Source organism: Silene latifolia, chromosome 11, assembly GCF_048544455.1.
Source record: "Silene latifolia isolate original U9 population chromosome 11, ASM4854445v1, whole genome shotgun sequence".
In the NCBI taxonomy this organism is placed as follows: domain Eukaryota; kingdom Viridiplantae; phylum Streptophyta; class Magnoliopsida; order Caryophyllales; family Caryophyllaceae; genus Silene; species Silene latifolia.
The window spans coordinates 158962981-158985236 of NC_133536.1; the positions used below are offsets into that span (position 1 = coordinate 158962981).

At 34.9% G+C, this 22256-nt stretch overlaps 1 protein-coding gene across 1 annotated transcript; it reads left to right on the top strand.

Moving 5' to 3' along the window:
• The first annotated feature begins 982 nt into the window (after window positions 1-982).
• On the top strand, window positions 983-2032 carry LOC141614225 (uncharacterized). The gene has a single exon (XM_074432982.1). It carries the CDS (start codon window positions 983-985, stop codon window positions 2030-2032), a length of 1050 nt encoding a protein of 349 aa, XP_074289083.1.
• The last annotated feature ends 20224 nt before the right edge of the window (window positions 2033-22256 follow it).

Below are 22256 nucleotides of genomic sequence, written 5' to 3' on the forward strand. Positions count from 1 at the left end.
AATGGCCCATGTTGGACTCATTAGATCTTATCTCTCTCTCTCTCTCTCTCTCTCTCTCTCTCTCTCTCTCTATATATATATATATATATATATATATATATATATATATATATAAATTGGATCAAGAGCTCCTGCGTCCAAATTTGGACCGTTGGATCTATGTCAATCAACGGCCAAGATGGAATGCGTGTTCGTAAGGGTTTATGCGTCATTTGCATAAAAAAATACTCCCTCCTATTCTCAATAAATGTCCCATTTGGAGGAGGGCACAAATATTAAGGAATATTGATAAACAATGAAATGTTAAAGGTAGGGGTAAGATTATAGGAGAGAGGGTGTTATAATTAAAAGGGGTAATTTGATAATGAAGATGTTAATGATTCCCTCCTTTTTTTTATACAGCAACTCATTTCCCACCAAAACGAACCAAACTTGGCTGAAACTTTGTTTTTTCACTACACGGTTGCGATATACAGACAGTTTCGCTTAAAATAAAATTACATTACCTTGAAATAAAATTACATAATAAAATTACATTACCTTGAAATAAAATTACAGCACACTTAAAATAAAATTACATTAACTCGGGAAAAAATTACAGCAGACTTAAAATAAAATTACATTAACTCGGGAAAAAATTACAGCTCTAACTTGAAAGATCGAAAGAGAAAATTGGACTTCAGATTAACTTCAACTAATCTTGATTGGCGTGTCTTAGTTGTTCCATAAGCCAAGTAAACTCAAGTTGTCAGTCCAAATGTAAATATCCAACTCACCAACATTGAAAATTGGCACCAAAATTGAAATATGGAGCCAAAATACAAAGAGGGAAATATTTGCGCCAAAACCAAAAATTCAAAAGAGTGCAAAGTTCTTTTGTCTATAAATAACTGGTGTGAAACAAAAAATTCATTTACTAACTTCAGTCCAAAAAACATCTTTCAAACATAGAGCTATCAAACAAAAAATTCACCAACATTCAATGAAGAATCTGACCAACTTAGAAAGATCAAAAATAAATGAAACACTATTGAATAACAACATAAATGGAAAACCAAGACATGGTATTATCAATGAAGTGGCGGCAAGGTTTTCAGTCGACAGGAAAACAATAACAAGGTTATGGATGGAAGCACAAAAACAGAGAGCTTCATCCTTACCAGTCAATGTGAGCAGCAAAAAGAAAGGCAACAAAAAGGTGGGAAGAGCAATTTTAGATGAGGAGAAGCTCAAATCAATTGACCTACTGGATAGGTCAACACAACACTCATTGGCCACGCACTTAGGTGTAAGCCAATCAACCGTTTCAAGATGGGTGATGTCAAAACAAATCAGGTCACACACAAATGCACTCAAACCAGGTTTGAATGATAAAAGCAAACTTGCTAGATTAATTTTCAGTCTACAACATTTAGTATATTATGAACACACTAAAAGAATTGTTTTCAAAGATCAAAGCAATATTATTCACATGGATGAGAAATGGTTTTCTAAAACTAAACCTACTACAAGGTTTTATTTGGCTAAAGGTGAAACCAACCCACATAGATGTGTACAATCAAAGAGTTTCATAGAAAAGGTGATGTTCATGGGTGCAGTAGGTAGACCATTATATGGGTCAAATGGTAAATTAATTTTTGATGGCAAAATAGGAATATGGCCATTTGTTATTGAAATACCAGCACAACGAAACTCAAAAAATAGAGTAGCAGGAACAATGGAAACCAAGTGTATTGAGTCTATAAACAAGCAAGTAACAAAAGACATGATAATAAATCGTGTGTTGCCAGCTATAAAGGCTAAATGGCCTTCTAATGTTAGTAAACGCATAATCATTCAACAAGATAATGCCCGTCCCCATTTTAGGAATGATGATCTTGATTTTAAAAGGGTAGCAACATCAGATGGATGGGAGATTGAATTGGCCTATCAAACACCCAATTCACTAGATTTGAATGTCTTGGATTTGGGGTTTTTTAGGTCAATACAATCTCTCCAACAAAAAAAAAGGCAATCAAATTGGATGAGCTAATCAGCAACACAATCAAGGCATATGAAGAACAAGATGCACTAAAGCTCAAGTACGTCTGGATAACATTGCAAGCATGTATGGTAGAAGTAATGAAAAAAAAAAGGTGGCATAGACTACCCAATTCAACATATGCATAAGACAAAACTAGCAGCACAAGGTTTATTGCCTGAATATCTTGATGCTAACATCGATTTAGTGAAAGAATGCATACAATATGTACAGAATGTTGGTGATCCAAGCACTATAAGTGAATTAGTTAATTCACTAAACAATTTGACAGAGAATGCTGAAAATCAAGCAAGTACCAGTGGCACCAGTAATGAACCAACATGGGACATTGAACCTGTTGGCACCATTACTGAAGCAGGTGAAGGTAGTAATGACCCAACATTGGAAAATCCCCCTGTTGGTAGCATTAGTAGTTGGTTCGTAGATTTATGTGCAGGGGAATGAACAAGCAGAATTTAACAGCATCAATAAGCACCATTTTAGACTGTTAGAAGTTATCAAAGCCTGGATATGTTATCAAAGTCAATTTTTTGCGCAGATCAAGCAAGAAGCAAGCAAATCAAACAATCAAGAAGGTCACACTGAAGAAGATGTTGTGACTGTATTCAGTTTTAATGTAGAACTTTGCAACTCTTTTGTAATATTCAGTCATTGACACTAATATGGATATTAACTTCAGAAATGATCAAATGAGTACAATAAGCTTTTGTAAACAAAACTCTTCAATTTTGATGTACATACACAGCCTCATCACTACAAAAGGTGGTGGCATTGTATATGAACATCAAAATTGATAACCAACCAACTACCCTCAACATTAGATCATTGGGTAGATAAAATAAGATGAAACAGAGTATATACGGCCGAAAAAGGTATCATCACTAGTCCATTCAAAAAAAAAAAACAGTTTAAAAATTAAATACAGGGAATAAGAAATCAACCTCCTAACGGTTCGTCTTCCTGTGTAAGATAAAAACCAGGCCAATAATTAGAAAGCTCCTTTATAAACCAACCAGTATTAACTGCATTTTTTCGTACAACCTCCGGATCTAATTCAAGGTCTTAATTAGAAGGATCATCAATTTTACATGCAACATCAAATGATTGCTCCTTCGCCTTCTCCTCATACTCATATTACAATAAAACCCCAAACTGAGGCCAGATTCTACATAGTTCTTCCATAAACCGCATTCTATTCTTTAGATATTCATGCTTTTCCAAGCACTGCTCAATCCCTTCATCCACGATTGTTACAGGCACGATTGAGCGACATGCAGCAACATCAGACGATCTTTCATCAGCTTCTTCATCTTCCATCTCCATGTCACCCTCATTTAGATAGAAATCTTCATAGATCTTTTCCATACGACGAAGATCAAAATCACCAGAAAAAGGTTTAGATTTTTCCATTTTTTTTTAAATTAATCAAAGGCGAAGAAAAAATTTTGTGAATCAGATCATTTTTTTGATGAAGATTAAAAGAGGACATGCAAATTTGATGAAGAAATTAAAACAGTTCACGTATTTGATGAAGAATCAGATCATTTTGATGAAGAAATTAAAACCGTTCACATATTTGATGAAGAATCAGATCGTTTCTTTGATGAAGATTAAAAAGGAATTAAAACCGTTCACATATTTGTTTGTGCTAATTTGTGTCAATCATGATTTAAAATAAAACCTAACCATTTGTCACACTATTCTATTCGAATCGTATTGAAATTTATAATAAGTTTTTGTCCTGGTTATTATTTTTTTGTCATACTATTTGATTCGAGAATCTGCACTGGATCGTAGTTTGCTCATAGATGCCTTTTTGTTTTTAATTGTATGTTTTTATAAGTAGATGTTGACAATTTTTTTTTTTTTTTGACAGCCGTAAAGAAAGTGTTTACATAGAGCACCTAGGACTCGATAGGTCCGGTGCCAATCCTACATTATTGATACAAGAACTTAAACTTAAACTAGGGGTGGGGGAAAATAAAGCACGAGGTTTCTTCAAAGAGTTGTTGGAGAAGCACATTGAGGATGTCATTCCTTTCCTTTTCTTCGATAATTGAGCTTTAGGAAAGTACCTGCAACAAGACACACTCACGTCACGTGAACGTGGAAATTTACCTGGGTAGATATAAACATTGCGTCTTGGAGATTCTTTTCTTCGGCTTTGAATTCTTGTTAATTGTCTTCTAGCATGAAACACTTTAGCAACCTTCGACTTCGATGATGTGAAGATAAAACATGGAGGTTGATTTGAATTAGAACTACAAGGATCGCATAAAACCTCATTATTGACGAGCTCCCAAGATAAGCTTGAAGTAGCTTCCGCAAGAGGCAGATCACGATCAATAGGCTTGTTACAGGCCACAGGAGGTAAATGTGAAACATCATTTTTGGTCGTGTCTGCCACAGTAATTAGAGTACCAGCCCGCAAACTCTTTTTCCTTTTTTGTCGTTTTCTATTCTTCTTATGAGGAGTGACTGAACCTTTATCAGGCTCCTTGATGCACGGTTTAAGGACTCGAATTTTCAAAGTTGATAAGTGTGATTTCTGGAAGAAGCTGACTTCCTTACCATCAAGGAGTTTTTTATAAGTACCCGCATCAATCTTTAGCACGGAATGTCCTCTTCCCTTTTTACTAAACTAAAACATTTTCTTTTCCGCACCATGGGAATCCTCGTTCAAATCTTTGTTAGAGCCATTCTCATCCAGAGAATTAACCATAGAGCAGCCATCAAAGTTACAAGAAGCCTCACTTGTAGAGGGCGACATAACAGTAATACAAGACTGTTGATCCGCAACAAGCATCTCAGAATCAAGCTCCATACCACACCTCTCAGTCACATACAATTGGGAAAGACTTCCTCCATCTAGGCTGGTTTTAATATCCTTATAACTAGTACGTCCAACTCTATAATCACTAGCAGAACCACTACCGGAGTCCCTTGGAGTTTTCAAAGGGGGCTCATCATCATGAACCTTAACTTTACCATTTCCAGTTGAATCTTGCAAAGGATGTTCATCAATACTCCTATTGCCATTCAAATTAATAGCAAGGCAATCCTTGACTACACACAACTCCCTAAGAATGTCCTTATTCCTAGGTTCAACCAATAAAGCCGCTTCCAAATCCGATTTACCTTCTAAGAATTTATTCAACTTCATAAAAGCCAATCCTCTTCGGAAGAGAGCCTTTACATTTTTGGGGAAAAAAGACAAGACAATAGAACAATGGTCTTTTGATGCCTCATGTTCAAATAACTTTAAAGCACAAGCAGCCAAATTTAAGTTTAAAGAGACCGCAAGTTCAGACAAAGTGTTAGTGTCATAGCTATCCTCCATGCCAACAACAAGACTTAGGAGCTTACAAGCTTCATCATAGCAAGAAGCAGCAGCTCCGAAACAATTTTGTTTGTAAAAATTATTACCCTTATCCTTCAAATCCTTAATTTTAGGAATAGGAGATCCCTTTGTTTGCATAATAGAGTTCATCATATCCCATCCCTCATCCTCAAAAAAGTCATCGTCTAAATGGGAACAAGCAAACGATTCGAGAAACTTTACACATACCCGATTGGAAGCCATAAAAGCCAACAGACTTTACCAACAACTAAATACCAACAGCTAACGGCACTTTAAAATTAAGCAACTCCAAAACAACTCTTAAGCAACTCCAATCAGAACAACTCTTAAGCAACTAACGGCAGGGTGAAATTATTGAAGCAAGACCAGACAAAAGAAACCCCAACCAGAACAAGAATCACGATAATAAAAAACCACACCAGCCAAGAAATTAAAAAAAAACGCAGCAGCTTAAAATTATTGAACTAGACACAACTATTAACAACCAAAAACCACAAGGAAGGGAGGATGAAATCACCGGCAGAGCTGCACAAAGCGCTGATCACTGGAGAACAGATGCCCAAGGAAATCGCACCCGGAAAGGGACCACACGACACTCGATTGAGAACCAAGCAACCTTGAAAAAGCAAGCAAAAACTGACCGGATGACCATAAAACCCTTCTTATTGCAACAACAAGAAACCCCAGCGAACAAAAAAAGGAAAACTTCGGCTCGCCGGCGACGGATAAGGTGAGAGAGTGGGGGAAGCGGCCGGCGAGCCGAAAACGGACGATAAGGTTAGGTTTTAAAATGAGGGATTTTAATTTGGGGATTTTTTCGGGAGAGGAGAGAGAGTTGATGTTGACAATTAAATTTTATGAATTTGTTAATGGTGAAATTGAGGTATAATGTGATTTGATGGCTAAGTATAAAGAGTTGTTGTTGACAATTAAATTTTATGAATTTGTTAATGGTGAAATTGAGGTATAATGTGATTTGCTGGCTAAGTATAAGCTTGGGTTTGCATTTTAGCAACTTGATGATTGAATTCATTATTTTAATGGATTTGTTGATCAGTGCATTACTGTGGCTTAGATTACCGTAACTGTATACATGTGGTTCTATATATTGTGCTTGTGTTACGACATTAGTGAATTTGTGCTACGACATTAGTGTATAGCCAATATGTGTTTTAATAATGGTCTAACAATGTTATAGTGACGTTATAGAGTACATGTGGGTCATATATGGTGACCATGTCTTCCAACTTTAGTGAATTTGTGTTATGGATATTAGTATATATGTGGTACAAAAATAGTGTAACAATGTTATATTAACGGTATACCTGTGTTTCAAATATGGTGAGTATGTGTTACGACATTAGTGAAATTGTGTTACGGATAATAGTATATAATAGTAACGGTATACCCACGGTTCAAAAATAGAGGTTTAGCTTTGTTTCATGTAGCTGTGTTACAATAATATAATAATTGTGTTTCGATGACGGTCTATCTTTTACTTGTGTTAACTAGTTTAAAACCCGTGCAAAAACTGCACGGGTTGTAATACAAATTGCTATCATTATATAAAGAAGCATATAAATGAGTGTGATTAAATTTGCAATGCGGTAACAATAAAAAGAGTCCATTAATCTTAAATAGTTTTAAACTCATGCAAAAAAATGCACGGGTTATAATAACATGCGCTATCATTTGATATAGGAGTATATAAATCAACGTGATTAAATGTTCAATGTTGTTACAATATAAAAAGACTACAATTGAAAAATCGACATATAATATAAGTTACTAATCACTACCACTTATTCCATACAAATTATGTTAGAAGGTGTACGATTATTGAGATCGAATAATGGAGGACAATTGTCTGTACATATAGTTAAAGTATACCGTATTATAAACGTCTAATTTTAATAATTTAAAGCATATATTTCAAAATATAATACACACATTTAAGCGTCAATGTCATGTGTGGTGAAATTTTAGTACTAATATATATTAGACGAACGAAATAACAAACAGATATGAGATTATATAATCAAAATATATCGTCGTAATATGAATTAGGTTACATAACTTACATTATCGAATTTTCATAAATAATCAATATATGGGCCATTGGGCCGAGCAAAAATTAGTTTCCTAATTAGAAAAGACAAAATATGCAAGCACCCACCCATAAGATAACACAATTAACAACATTACCCATTTTCCCATATAAATAAGCCATCAACAAACTCTACCCCTCCATTTTATAACACCTCTCGTATGACCACTCTCCCTCCCTTCTCATCACTCTTTTTTATTTATATCTTAGTTTTCCAGTTGACAACAACACCGCCGCCGCATTTCCTCGATTAATGAACTCAAATCATCATCTCCTTTCTTTTATAATCTCGTCTAACCTCGCCCTTTCTCATCTCATCCTCTTATCATCGTTTAACTCACCCTAAATCTTCAATCTTCATCACCAACCCAATCAAGATTTCTGCCTCTCACAATTCTAGATTGGTTTCTTAGTTAGATCCCCATCAAAGATGACACAGTTGATTGATAGCTTTTTAGAGGTCCGATTTCTTTCATTTTTTACTCGCATGCATCATAATTATCACCATTCGTGTTTAATTATTTTTAACTTGTTAAATTATTTTTACATTTCTTAAATTACTATTCTCGTTTTTATTTGTTTAGTTAGATTATTTTTAATTTTCTATAAACTTTTAAGTAAATATCATTTACCTGATAATTATTGTTTTTTTTTTAAGTTGATCTTTTTAAAAAATTATTAGTGAGTTATTATTTAATACGGAGTATCATAGATCTACTTAATTTTAAATTATTATATTTTTTTTTATTATGTTTCTAATTGTAATTTCATAGATCTGATGATTTTTAAATTTCTATAAAATTATTTCCTGATTTAAAATTTGGTGATTTTTTTAATATATGTAATCGAAAATATTGTGGAAATTGTTGCTTTTTTATACAAAAATGATTAAGGACGTTCATTAATCTGATGAGTTTTGTGGATTTTTAGTAATTACTAAATATTATTGTATTAAAATATTGTAAATGCATGATTTTTGTTATCAATATTTGTATAAAACTAAATATTTGTATTTTAAGATGTGTATTTTCGTGTCATCCCTTTTGAAAGGGATATCTTACAGGAAGAAGGTGAGGAAGAAGCTTAATACTGAAATATAGAATTTTGAGTAATTTGTAATTTGAAGATTTGAATTGATTATTTTGTAGCGTTTTGTAATTTCTGTATGTGCATAATGTATTAAGAATTTGTAATTTTTTGGATGTCCATATTGTATTATTCCCTCCGCATTTCTATATTCTTCCCATTTTATTATAATACATACTACTCGCATATAATGGAGAAATGGGAAGAACACTAAAATGTAAGATTTTGTGTAAATCACTAATTAAATAGGAGCAAGAGTTAAGATGTTAGATATCATATATTATAATCACATATCATATAATATCACCATATCATATCATATAATACATCATATAATATAAAGTTCAATTAAAAGAACATCTAAAATTAAGAATTGACATTTGAAGAATTAAGGAGACATTTAAAGAATTAAGGAGAGGAGAGGAGAGAAGGTAATTAATTAGTGTATAAAACGTGGGGGAACCCGCATGCTTCCAATTTTGTGAATCTCATCAACCAATAGAAAGCCAAGAAAGAACTTGACTTTTATACTATGTAGATTTTTGTAAATGGATTTCTCTGATGGCCTTCATACTCATAGTCCTGCATCTTGTAGTCGATTTTAAACAATCATTCGCTGAATTATAAACTAAGTACGGCAGTAGTATGTCAATAATTCGATTTTTGTTAAAAGGTCCCTGACGATCGACATATCATCCCAAGTCTGATCCATATGAAATTTGCTAATTTTATAGAGAAGTAGTAACAAATATTTGAGATAAGCTAGATATCATAGATATTTTATTATCCAAATTTTAGTTTGAATTTCAAGTTATGTGAGTGTATGTCAATCGATTTTCGATAATTATCATATTTTCAGACTTTTTCCTAATGTACTACTCCATATATTTCTCTTATGTGATATTATACAAGGTTTGGTTAGAATCGTCAGACATAATAGCGTGTAGTGGGAAAAAGTTTAATGATGTATGTCACCGGATCTTTGCTATATATTGGTAGGATGGACTCATCTTTGATTCTTTGGTGTATATTGTTAAATCTGAGGTCCAATTGAGATTGTCTCTTATTTAAGTTATTGTACCTCTCTCATTTGATGGTAATGCAACATCTTACTAATCTTTTACTGATCTTTGCTATATGTTGGTAGAGGTGTCTCCCTGTAGTGGGAAAAAGTTCAGCCTCCTGTAGTCAAAAGGGAAGGAAAGAATGACCTTATTGCATTTCTTTCTCCATCAGAAATGGCGGCCAAAAACAAAACAAAGGAAAAGTATTGCAATGTAATTATGAATAAGTGTTACATCTCAATTCTCAACATGCTGTCAATACTTGGAGAATAAAATGGATATAGGAACTAACTTGACTGCAGTACTCTGGAATTTTGCTAGTAGAGTTGAAAAGGTCAATAGTGAGCCTTGTTGATGCTAATTTTGGTTGAAAATTTGTGTACCTATGGGTATATGTTGATTCTTGTCTATTGGCATTTTCTCGTCTATTAGCTTAAAAGGTAGAGCAATGTGCTAGTGCACGTGGTGTGGGTTTGAGCCCCACATATACGAACATATATAAAGACATGCATAGGATCATTTAGTTTGGGCACTGTCATCAGTTTCTGAGTCTGACACTGATAGTGCCATAAGAGATGAAGATATACATGGTGAAAGTAACATTAGTTCCTTCATATAGTAACACTACTTTCTTCATATAATAACACTACATTTTCTATGTAGTAACATTAGTTCATAGAAGTTATTTTAGAAAATAACATTGATTACTTTATAGAGTAACATTAGCTTTCTATTTTAGTACACTCGAAATGAAAATAGTCACACTAATGAGGAACACTAGTTCTTTTATGTAATAACATTAGCTTTTAGATAGATTCACCCTAGCTATGAGTAACACTACTATTTTATCAAGTAACACTAATTACTCAATGTAGTTAACATTCATATTTTACAAAGTAATATCCTTACTCTTTAATTTTACAAAATAACACTAGTCGTTACTACTCCCTCCATTCAACTCCACTTTACAAGTATTCTATTTCCGTCCATTCAACTCCACTTTACAGGTTTCCTTATTTGGACATGTAAAAGACCTTTCTATCCTTATTGAAAATCTATATTTACAAAAAATGTCATTCATACCCCACACAAATCCACCATAAAACTCACATTTATATTTTTTTAATATCTTTAACCCCACCATTCCCTTTCCCTATGTACTTTTAATAGTTTTTTAAATCCGTTTCTTAATACCCGCGCAAAAAGCAATGTTGCAAAGTGGAGTTGAATGGAGGGAGTATAAGAAGTAACACTGACTACTCTTTAAAGTAACACAAATAAAAATAACACTAGTCACATTATAAAGTAACACTAATTACTCCTCGCATTTTTTTTGCATACTAGTACTACACTATTTACTACTTACTGAGATAATTGACAATTTTATACTCATATTCATTCTTCTTAATTAGTAGGCAATGTAGGAGTCGAACCCACGTCTTTGCACAAAAACGTACAACGCTCTACCGTTGAGCTAATAACCTTATAGAAATTTATTTGCATATAAAATATTCAAGGTAATAATGGAGCCCTACCTTACAACATGAGATTAGAGTAAGAAGATTCATCAGTAACATTCAGACGAAAATGGTAAATTACCTGACATTCACCATTGCTAATGTAGATGCGAGTGGTTAAAATGCATAAAATGAAGGAGCTGATGCTTGTAGACAACAAAAGTAGCAGATTTAGAGATAGTATGTTTGTATAACATATACAGTACTCAGCATATAAATGATAATGTTGTACTTTGTAACAAGGATTACTACTATATATAACATAGATTACTCGTCAATGTAACACCAAAAATGTTAACAATAGAGAGTGGCATTTCATCATTCCAAGTGTGACGTAATCAATATCAAGTACATTCAACCACTATAGTCCATCATTTTCAGATCAAAACAAATGCAATGTAACTAATTAAATTGACGAACAAACAGCAAAATACATGAAACACAATATCTAGGCTAAAGTGAGTGTATAATAGCTATCATATCCAACTTAGGAGTTGTTTGGTTACATACGGGAACTTACAATGCCTAGGAAGTGTCATATCACATGATTTTAGAATTCATTACATACGGGAACTTACAATGCCTAGGAAGTGTCATATCACATGATTTTAGAATTCATGTGAATTAGAAAATGTTGTTTGGTTACATGTAGGCATTCTGATACGAATATGGCTACCATTTCATCTTAGACTATGTTCAATTTATTTTGTTCATTGTTTTTGATGTTGGACTATGTTCAATGTCTTTCCTTCAAGCCTTTGTATTTAGACTACAAGTAGTAGGGACTAGATTCATTATTAGTTGTTATTTCTTTTACTATAAATAGAGGTCATCATTTGTAATAGATATGGAAGAGAGAATTGAGATAAAAAAAAGGATTGATGCGTTCGATAAAAAAATGTTAGAGTTTGACGCGATCATGCTTTAGCCCGAGAATTATTCAATAGGTCTTGAGTATTCTCACCATTACTCGTGTTATAGGTCTAGCACCGAGTAAATATCCCATTGACTTGAATTCTACCCATGAATTCAAGGCAAATATCCCTTTTGTTTTATTTTTCTGTTATTCCGCTTCCGCAATTTCGCATCATATGACATATGATGCGAAATTGCAGTTAATAATTAAATATGAACCTAATAAATACTACATAAATCTCAAAAACTTATTAATTTAGATTAATAAATGTTATGGTATCTATTAAATTACATTAAAATAGTACAGTTATTTAATTCTAAATTTATTAAAATATTTATTTTAATAAAAAATCTAAAGTGTAAATCATAACTTTTATTTCAAAAATTGTTTTTAAATAAGTATAATTTCCGGTATATTAATGTAATACCCCGTATTTTAATTATATTTCATAAATCATACTTTAAAATTAATAGTGATTAGTATATTTATTAATTATAATAATCGCGGTTAAGTGGTTAGACGGAAATAATTAATAAAATAATAATGAGTCGAGATGGAAAATTGGGTAATAAGAATATACGATAATTCATAAAATAATAATAATACTTGATAGTTATGTCATAATAATAATACTAGTAATACTAATAATAATAGTAATCTTATTTCATAATAATAATAGTAATAAGGTAATTACGTAGTTTCCTAATTGTTCTCTTATAGATCTAAACTTACCCTATAAATAGTGATAAATACCTTGACCTAGTTTATCATATGCAAACTGAAAATTTGAGAAAAGAAGAGGAGACACGTAGAAGGAATTAAGACGGAATCTACATCGCTAATTAACTCAAGGTAAGACCGTCTTATACCTCTTCTATTGATTGAATAAGTGATGATCCAATGGTTCTTACTCAAGGAATCTTTGGGATTAGCTTTTAGCTTTTTCGGAGTCATCGTGGTTATAGTATGAATCTGGGGTTTCAATCCATTCATAGGGTCTTAACAAGAAAAATGCCTATCACTGATAAAAAAGCCACATAAAAATAAAAAACAAAGATAAAAAATAGGAAAAGAGAATATTCAAGAGGCTGGTAGTAACAATTAACAGAAAGATGGATGAGCCGACTTGATATATTGGCATTATCGCCCCAAAAACAAAAACTTTACTTTCGGATTTTTATTCCTTCATATCTTCCGAAAAGAAAAAATAAAGAGATTAAGAAGCTTTAACCTTTATTTGGGTGTGTTTGCTTGAGCCGTACGAGATAAAATTCTCATATACGGTTCTTAGAGGGGGGCTTTTAGCGCTTTACCTATCTCAATAAAGTCTATGATTGGTTCGAAGAACGCCTCGAGATTCAGGCGATTGCGGATGATATAACTAGTAAATATGTTCCTCCGCATGTAAACATTTTTTATTGTCTAGGAGGAATTACGCTTACTTGTTTTTTAGTACAAGTAGCTACGGGGTTTGCTATGACTTTTTACTATCGCCCAACTGTTACGGAGGCTTTCGCTTCTGTTCAATATATAATGACGGAAGCTAATTTTGGTTGGTTAATACGATCAGTTCATAGGTGGTCGGCAAGTATGATGGTTCTAATGATACAAAGAAGAATCCCCTTCGTTACATGATTTCTTCTTCATATAGATAGATATAGGATCTATAGGGCAATTACTTAGAAGTACATTTTGTGCAACAGCCCTTCCTATCTGATAGAAAAAGATCCCATGATCCTGAACCGATCTTACCTGGGATCGAAAATCCCAAGTTTGTCTATGAAGAGCGGATCTAATTGTATTAGTGTCTATAATTGATTTCTTCTGTGTAATACTAATCGATAGGACCTCATTATTAAGTGCTACAAGATCTCGGACATTGGAACCCATGGTTATGGACCCGAATCCATTAGTATGGAACATTTTCTTTTCCAAGTGAAATCCCCTAGTATATGAAAGAGTGAAAAAGTGCTTTCGTTGTTGTGGAATAAGAAGCCTTCGTATCTTAATACATGTATTTAATTTATTCGGGGCTATTAGAGCGGGATCCACTTTTTGAGGAATATGAGTCGAAGCAATAACAAGAATATTTCTAGTGGACCATCTTTCACAATCCCTGGAGAGATAGTTCACTAATAGGCCGAGGGATAAGTAATTCGACTCATTCACATCCAGATCATGAATGTTTGGAATCCATATTATGCAAGGAGACATTGCTTTTGCTAATTCGAATTGAAGGGTGATATAAAATTGGCCGATTTCCCAAGCATCATATCCATAGTTAGCGCATTCATCATAGTTAGCGGCTCCCAGCTCCGTATCAAGGTCACGATCGATATCGTCACTAACATCAATATCGTCACTAACATCAATATCAATATCGTCACTAGCATCAATAAGAAAACCTTTAAGCTTGTTATCCAAGAACTTGTTCAAAAATACCGTAATAAACTTTTTCGATTCATCCCTGGAGTTGAATACCTCATTCAAGAATTGTTTTTGATCCAATCCGCAGGAATCAATAGAAAAGGCAAATCCCTTATGATACACCAGATCCGGCTTGGTTATTGATAGAGTGAATAGATCTCGCCATTTCTTGAAATCTCTCTTGATTCAAAATCGTGGTGTAATGTGTATCCCCCACTGTTTCGATCATGGAATAGATTAAATAAGTAAAAAAATGAATTTTTGTTCAAGAATGAAATCTTATCGGAACTGTCCATATCCGGTTCATCCTTCGGAACCATCACATCCCGGATCTGGTGAAATAGGATGAATTGAGACGCTATTTTGTAAATACGTAATTATCTTGAATATATTAATCATTTCTTTATTTTCCGATCGCCTGGAAGGGGCAAAAGAAACAACAAGATGTTTCTTCAACAATTTCGGATCTCTAGTGGGCTTCTCGGTAGGATTTGAACCCGGATGAAGTTCGAACATCCGCAGAGAAAAAGAACGAATGGATCTTGTAGGATTCTCAAGAAGTTCTTCGATTTCTTCCGTTTGAAGAAAGGAAGGATCCCGAAGAATCGATCTTTCTTTTAGTTGTTGAATCTCTCTTTTATTGATTAATGTGTGATATTCCGAATCCGCATTACTAATGGAATCCCAACGATCTCTAGATTGATCAGAAGATCCTTTCAATTGGCTAGCTAGGCTATAACTCGTAAACCAGACCATCATAGCATAAGCCGTGACTATCATTGTGATCGTGGACAACCAGAGACTTTATTTGACCCCCGTGGACCGCCGTTGACCGTCAGGAAAGGGGTGTTTGACCGACCTTTGGTGGCGGTGTTTGTTATGGTAAATTATACATACGAATCGGTTTTAACCCTTATTTCGTGTGACCCAGAACTTGACGGGGCTTGGGTTGAGATCAGGGGTGAGGGTCGACTATATAGGAGCTGTCGTGGGTGGTTTTTTCGGGTGTTTTGTACGGTGTTTGCCGGAAAATTCGAGTAGGGCTAAATTACTGTTTAAACACGTTATACTCTTTGCCTTGACCTGGGTATGGTGGGGATGGAACTGGGTGGTTGGGTCGGCCATAGTGGGGGTGCTTTGGCAGCTACAGGTGGTGGTTGGTGATGGCGGTGGCCGGAAAACGCGAAACAGAGGAGGATAGGGGTGTTGCTGTGACCATTTTTAGACGGCTGCCTTGGCTGGCAGGGTGACGATGAAGGGAAGAGACACCCACCCTTGGAACCATCGTGGGTCAGAGGTGATAATGGTGGTGGCCAGAGGTGGTGTCGTGCGCTATGGTGGCCGTGTTTATGGGTAGTTGTGGACCGGTCATGGTATGTGTGTTTGAGTTTGTTGAAGGTCGTGGGTGTTAGGGCATGGTGGTGAGGCTAGTACGGTGGTTATTGCTGGTGTATGAGGGAGCGGTTGGGTTGTTGGCAGAAGGGTCTCACGGTGGGGCAAGGTGGCGGATGTGGTTGTGTAGGGTGTGGGCATAACACACGGGCTTTGTGGGTGTAGTGTGACGGGTTTAAGCAGTTGGGTGTTTGGGTGTGTTATGTGACGGGTTGACACGGGATTATGAGTTTTGTAAAACATATTGCCGGATTTGTTAATTGGGTTTGGGACGAGTTTTTAATTAGTAATTGACGTAGTAATATAAATATTATAATTAATATGATTATAATCGAATAAATTAATGTAATGAATTGAATAATGATTAAATAATTAAATTATAATATTTATGTTAGGTGACGATTTGTGAAGGATTTATAATCGGGTTCGTGTTCTTTAATTAATTGGAGCACTTTGAGCTGCTTAATTGGATTTGCTTGCCAGATAGGAAACTACTCAATCTCGTTTTATTTATGCTACTAAAAGATGAATTAATTGTATATTGTGGAGGATTGGTGAAGGAGGAGTTTAACTGGTTACAATGATCTTTTATTCCCTAGCTGGATGTTCTGTCTTATGCCATTATTCTATATCACGCTGGTTTGGTTATATTACTGAGACTATCATTATTATTGATTGTTGTTGGAGTTGGGGGATGAGTTGTGTGTATCCAGACTGTGTGTCTGAGGCGGGACTGTGTGTCCATTATATCCAGACTGTGTGTCTGAGGCGGGACTGTGTGTCCTGGAGTATGACTGTGTGTCTAGAAGTGGGTGTGTGCCGTGGTGGGAAGTGGACAAAATGTGATTGTGGAATCTATTTGCAGGTTGTTGTATCTTTATTCATTGTTTAGTTTTCTACTCAACCTCGTGGTTGACAGTGTATTCGTGAACACCTGTGATGAACCATAATGGGGAGCAGATTTGACAGGTACCAAAGATTAGCTGACTTGGGAGCATTGTGACGTGAGCTCTGGACCATATTTGCTGTCTAGATCACTTAGTTGACTTATACTTTATTTATGTAATTTCCGCTGCGTAGTATATTGTAATGTTAAATTTTAAATCTAATCGATTGGCAATGTAATAAAACCATTATTTCAGTTAAAGTTATTAAAGTACTTTGGTTTGTTTTAATTTGTATCATTTACCTCGGTAAACCGAGATGGTAACAGTCCTATTTATTGGGAATGTCTTGCTAAAGGCTCCTAAATAAATAGGGGTGTTACAATTAATTGATATATTTTGATATGTATAGGTTTAGGTGAGTGTCTCAAAATGTTTTATGTTCAAGTAAGATTTTTTTTTTTTGAAATACCGTAAAACTTAGATCATAAGATCCATCAATCAAAAATTATTCGTAAGAGTTATTGTATTTATTAAAATAAATTAGATATATCTACTAAGAGATAATTTTTTTATTATGTGTGAGTGAGCAAATTATGGTACGACATATTAAATACATACAATATTTTAAGAGGGTTTAAATAGTGTGATAACGAGCATGTATGTACACTATGATAAGGAGTGCATTTTAATTAATATTTTAATTGTATTATTTTAAAATACTTTGATGTTAAACTCAAAAAATTATATTTGAGAAAGTTCAACCTATTTTATTTATAAATATGTTTAGCTCATGGCACACATAAGACAACTAAAATATTCGAACAAGTTGAGTTTGGACCCTATATATTTGATACATAAGCGTCATATATTATTCATATAAAAATGACAAACAAAAATGCATAAAGTTATATTCACATCTTTTTGAACAAATATTAATCGATTTGGAAAATAACGTATCGCGAAATGATCTAATTTAAGTACTTAATGTTAATTATTGCATTACTCGAACACATTTATTTTAATAAATATAATATTTTGATTATTCACGAAAATATTACTAAAATATATAATATGTATATGACAAAGAGTATAAGAAATTTGACATAACGAAAAATGTTGAAAAAACTTTCTATGACATGTATGTTTTAAAGAATAAGAAATTATGTTGCAGAAGTTTATGTACGTACTAATTCGAAATACATATCATGAGTTAGGTGGGTAAGACAATATAATAATGAGAATGTATCTGCCTTGTGGCCTGACATCCGTATGAATATTCACTAAAAGAAATAATGATATTAGACATTTGCGTAATAAAATACATGCAAAAAAAAGATACGATAATTCTTTTTTTAATTATTATTCGCAAATAATTTTTGTATACTTATTTATAAAACATTGATGCATAACTAACTTATAATTAAAACTGTATGTGTTTTATTTTAAAACTTGGAAATTAAACCTACAAACTAAGATTTGAATTTTTTAAATTTATTTCTATTTATAACAAAAATAAATAAATATCCTTATATTAATTTTATTCAATTATAATAATAGAATATTCAGACAGGCCGCGCGAAACGCGAGATACTACCTAATATTTTTTTTTTAACTGAACTGAATCGATCTGAATTGAACTGAACTTCTAAGAACTGAAAATAAGTATAAAAAAACAGGGGTCGAGTGACCATTACACCTCTTCTAATTCCTTAAACCCACATACTCTAACAGTTAAAACTTTACTTCGCCAGTTCGACTCGTTTTTCAAGGTATAAGCTCATAGATCTTGACCCGCAGGCCGCAACCCATATAACAACCCAAAGTCGCAATGATTCAGTATAGTCAACCGTCACAACCTAGTATCACCTCGAAGATAAATTTATGTGAGAATATAACGACATATATGTATTATTTATGAGTTACATTCTAATTTCTTAAGCTCAACATTTATATGAAAAGGGTTCGAAAACTTTAGATCAAAAGTGATAGATTTTTCAACAAATCTAAACCTTTTTTATTAAACTAAGCAAATGAAAGCAGAATGGTTACTTAAAATACCCTTATTTGTCAATCAACCTAGTCATTTTCCATCTATATCGCCCATCCTACCACAACCCTCAACGATCATCATTGTACTGCCAACTTCGACCCCCATCTCTACTACATGACTCTCTTCCCCCGCCGCCGACAAAAAACTATCCCCCCCCCCCCCCAAATTTCAAATCCACTATCAACTCACCCGAAAAATCTCAAAATAGCATAATTTGTGTAACCCGTTTGAAGTTTCAATAGTGAATTTGATTTTCCTTTAGTAAACAACAATTAATTAAAGGTCAAATGCATTACACCACCATATCTATATACAGAATATATCGCCTTCCTAATTCTTGTTATTGTAATATATTTAGCTAGGTAGTTTATGGTATATATTTCCTAGTTCTATCATCATATCTTTTCTGTATCTTGTGTCTATTTCGCTTTCCTTATTATGTAATTATATAACCCTAGAATCATAGGCTGTTACTCTAGTATATAAGTTGTAGTCATGAATCGCAAATAATCAAGCAATTCATTTTTTACATGGTAACGAGCCTTAACGATCCTCTCTAAATTTTCCGACCCCACGTCACAAAACCGATGGGACACCAACCATGTCTTCAACCACGTTCCACATCCCAAACGCTGCCGACCCCAAAATCCTCTTACCCCCGTCACCTTCACCAACTGCACCTAACTCAAGGATACCATCACCTTCCGCCAATAGTTTTCAAGGTCATGCTATCATGAACAGACTTGAACTCTTTGGCTTCCTTAATTGTACAACCTTAACCCCTGCCGCAACCCTCACCAACGAACCCACCCCTGATACCAAAATCGCCACGACCCTGAATCCGGCCTACTTCACTTGGTATCGTCAGGATCAACTTATCCTTGGCGCCCTCGCTGGAACTCTAGCCCCGCCCGTTGCCACCTTAATTATAAATGACCCTACCTCTCATGCCGCCTGGACAACACTCACCAAAACGTTTGCCAACTCCTCCCGTGGACACCGCCTCCAAATTAAGGACCGACTAGAAAATATCTCTCATAAAGACATGACCATCACCTAATATATGACTGCCATCAAAGCCTGCAATGACGATCTTGCCCAATTGGAATGACCCATGCATGAGGATGATATCACATCCAAAGTCCTAAATGGCCTTAACCAAAATACTTATCGATCCGTTATCGAAGCAATTTGATACCGTGACACCTCTATCTCTTTTGAGGCGCTTCATGAGAAACTCATTCAACATGAATTGCATCTGAAGTCTTGTCACCAACCCCGGAATTTCACCCTGCTGCTCACGCAGCTAATTATCGTCCCAATAAACGCCATAATTATACCCCTCATTAATCCCCTGCCTCGAGCCAACCGCCACCACTGCCACCCCGAATCCCTCCTACAAAAATCCATACAAAGGCAATTGCCACTTCTGTGACACTGTCAGCCACGTTGCATCTGACTACTGCTTGCTCCAAGAGCGCTATCCTATGGTTGTATTTTCCACTTGACAACCACGCCAACCCCATCCACAAGCTCACCCTGCCTTTCACGCACCTGCCCCACCATCTCACGCGTGGACTGTCGATAGTGGTGCCTCGCATCATATCACCGATGACTTGAATACTCTGCCTCTCCCCTCGGTCTATGATGGACCCGGTGACCTCACAATTGGCAACGATACTTCTCTCATTATCACTCACACAGGTTCTCCATCTCAAATCTTATTTTTATTAACATTTTGGTAGTTCCGCAAATCTCGCATAAATTATCTTCTGTGTCTCAATTCTATTTTGACAGTAACACCACTGCTATTTTCTTACCCGATTCTTTTCTCATTAAGGAAACTCTGACGGACAAAGTTCTCATTCAAGGCCGTCGCACTAATGACATGTACGTTTGGGATCCGTCAACACCTTACGCACATGCAGCTATTGTACCCGCTAAAGACTCTTGGCATCATCGCCTTGGTCATCCATCTATCAACACGTTAAATTTTTTAAATTCAAAGTTTAATTTACGTATTTCTAATTTCAACGAGTGTATATAATGTCCTAAAGTTCTTTGTAACGTTGTAAGGTTTGCTTAACTCTTTGCGCCATATTAATAAAAGTCATAAACTCGTTTTTGGTCAATCTTCGCTTAAATTGTCTGCCCCTCTTTATATTGTTTTCTCTAACGTTTGGACTTCGCCCATTTTATCGCTTAAATCATTTAAATGTTACATAATTTTCGTCAATCATTTTACTCATTATATCTGGTTTTATCCTCTCAAAGGCCAAATCCGACTATCAAACTACCTTTAATCAATTTCGAGCTATTGTAGAAAATTATTTTCAACGCAAAATTTGTCAATTTTACTCCAACAATGGAGGTGAATACATTAAAATCACTCCACACTTACACGACATAGATATCACTCAGTTGACGTCATCGCCTCATACACCCAAACACAATGGGTTCGTTGAACGTCGACACCGAGACATTATCGAGACTGGCTTATCCTTACTCATGCACGCACAACTCCTACTTGATTTCTGGCCCTACGCCTTCACCACCACTGTGCACCTCATTAATCGTCTTCCTACTGCCACTTTATCAAATCAATCCTCGTATTTTCTTCTCTTTAAACAAGAGCCTAACCTTTGGAAATTATACAATTTTTGTTGGCTCTGTTTTCCGTGGCTACAACTGTATACCGCTCATAAAATTAACTCTCGCTCCACTCAATGTGTCTTCATCGGTTACTCACCGACATAAAGTGCTTATCTTTGTCTCGAACCTGTCACTTCACGTATTTATACCTTACGACACGTCCGTTTCCTAGACAACGGATTTCCCTACATCTGACTTCTTCAACTCATCACACCACCATCATCAACCACATATGAGGAATGGTGCTCCTTCACCGTACCCATCCTTGTCTCCTCTCCCCCCACTGCCCCTTCTAATTTAAATGACATCGACACCACCCCACACTCACCTGCCTCTCTTGTAACACCCCCATACTCCAAGTGCCTTACCAGGACCACTTAAGGCAAGAAAGTGCTACCATCTCGGTTCCCCGAGGCAATGATAATCATAAGACAATAACGAAACATACTTAAAAGTATATAATGTTTAAAGTGATTACAAACCAACTCCAAAACTGATAAAAGAAATACAGATTCTCAGACGGTCTACTGCTAAAACTATCAAAGCTATAAAACATCGTCTGACACAATGGAGACTTCTAACGCCATGTGATGACTCATCCCGGCTATCCCATACGCGTCATATCAAACTCCGCTCAATAACCGCTCACCACCCCCGAATGGATCACCACAAGTTTAAAAATTAAACGGGTCGGTACTAATCACACAATTTATATAACCAACAAGATAAGAAAACAACACAAATTCAAACAATCAC